This window comes from Zerene cesonia, unplaced genomic scaffold, assembly GCF_012273895.1.
Source record: "Zerene cesonia ecotype Mississippi unplaced genomic scaffold, Zerene_cesonia_1.1 Zces_u006, whole genome shotgun sequence".
Lineage (NCBI taxonomy): Eukaryota > Metazoa > Arthropoda > Insecta > Lepidoptera > Pieridae > Zerene > Zerene cesonia.
In genome coordinates, this window is record NW_024045136.1 from 1,783,434 (window position 1) to 1,784,659 (window position 1,226).

A 1,226-nucleotide genomic window follows, 5' to 3' on the forward strand; every position below is an offset into this window, starting at 1 on the left:
TCTTAATTTCTATCATTTATTATCATATCAATTAGCCAGAGAGGAATTCATGTAAGTAACTTATATATTTATTACCCGGAATACTCTCTTGTGTGTTTATATTCGCGCAATGTACCAATGTTTGCAATCAGTCGTAGGAAAATTTTATAGCCTGACTAGGGCCCGATTTCTAACGACTAGGTTTGTTAGTTGTCACTTGTCAAACTGTCAATTGGTTTGACAATTTGCGTCTAGCTATCACGTCAAAATATACCTGAATTGCATTGAACTCCTCAAAATTGTTATTATTTAATTCATATGCAAGTGTTTATTATATAAATATGGACACAAATTCGTTATGCCGATGTTGTCTTGCTCGTCCGCCGGATAAAGACATTAAAACCACGTATACGTGCTTGGGAAAAAATGAAATATATGCCGATATGTTGAAGGAGTGCTTTGAAATTCATGTAATTATTCTTTTGTTTTATTTATATCTATTCTGTATGTATTCCATACATTCTTAGGGGAAAATTAGATGTGCTTGCATTAAATTCTATACGTGTAATATTTAAGGAATGGCTGTAATTTTAAATTGAAAAAAGTTAACGTGTTTATAAATATTATTTTTGTAATGAAAATAAATTAATCGTTGTTTTATAAGAGTGTTTTATAAACTAATATTTTAAGTGATAAAATCGTATATCGTACATCTTATTTTATATGAAGAAAACGAAAGAAATATCCCATTCATTCAATAATAAATAAAAATAATATATGTATGTAGTTAAACAATTCTAGTTTATTAATTTATACTACTATAATGCTGTTTGTTTGAATGCTTTAAAAAAATCATCAAAATTGGTTCATCCAGTTATAAACTCTGTGATAAAGAGCAAATGAAAAAGCTGTTGAATTAGACATATTATGTGTAAAATCTTCCCAACGTGATACTGGCAGAATTGTACAAAGCAAAATTACCATCAACTAAAAATTAAATTGAATTGACATTAGCTTATGTATAATAAATAACATTAGAAATTCGAAGGCTTTTGTCAATTAATTGTTTAATCAAATTTTATAAAAAGTGGGTTTGTCTTTTAGTTGTTTGTCTTGAAATTCTTGAACCACACTAGCTGTGCCCCATGGTTTTCACTGCATAAATCCGCATCCCATAGGAATATCGGGATAAAAAGTTGCCTATATGTTATTCCAGTTGTTCAGCTATCTACATACCAAATTTCATT

At 28.8% G+C, this 1,226-nt stretch overlaps 1 protein-coding gene across 1 annotated transcript in view; it reads left to right on the forward strand.

Moving 5' to 3' along the window:
* Positions 1-234: 234 nt before the first annotated feature.
* Positions 235-1,226, forward strand: part of LOC119838939 (zinc finger protein 62-like) — a 15,198-nt gene continuing 14,206 nt past the window's right edge. Inside the window, exon 1 of the mRNA XM_038365086.1 lies at positions 235-442. Within this exon, the coding sequence (XP_038221014.1) occupies positions 321-442 (122 nt within the window). The 5' untranslated portion in view covers positions 235-320. The remainder of the gene's footprint in view (positions 443-1,226) is intronic.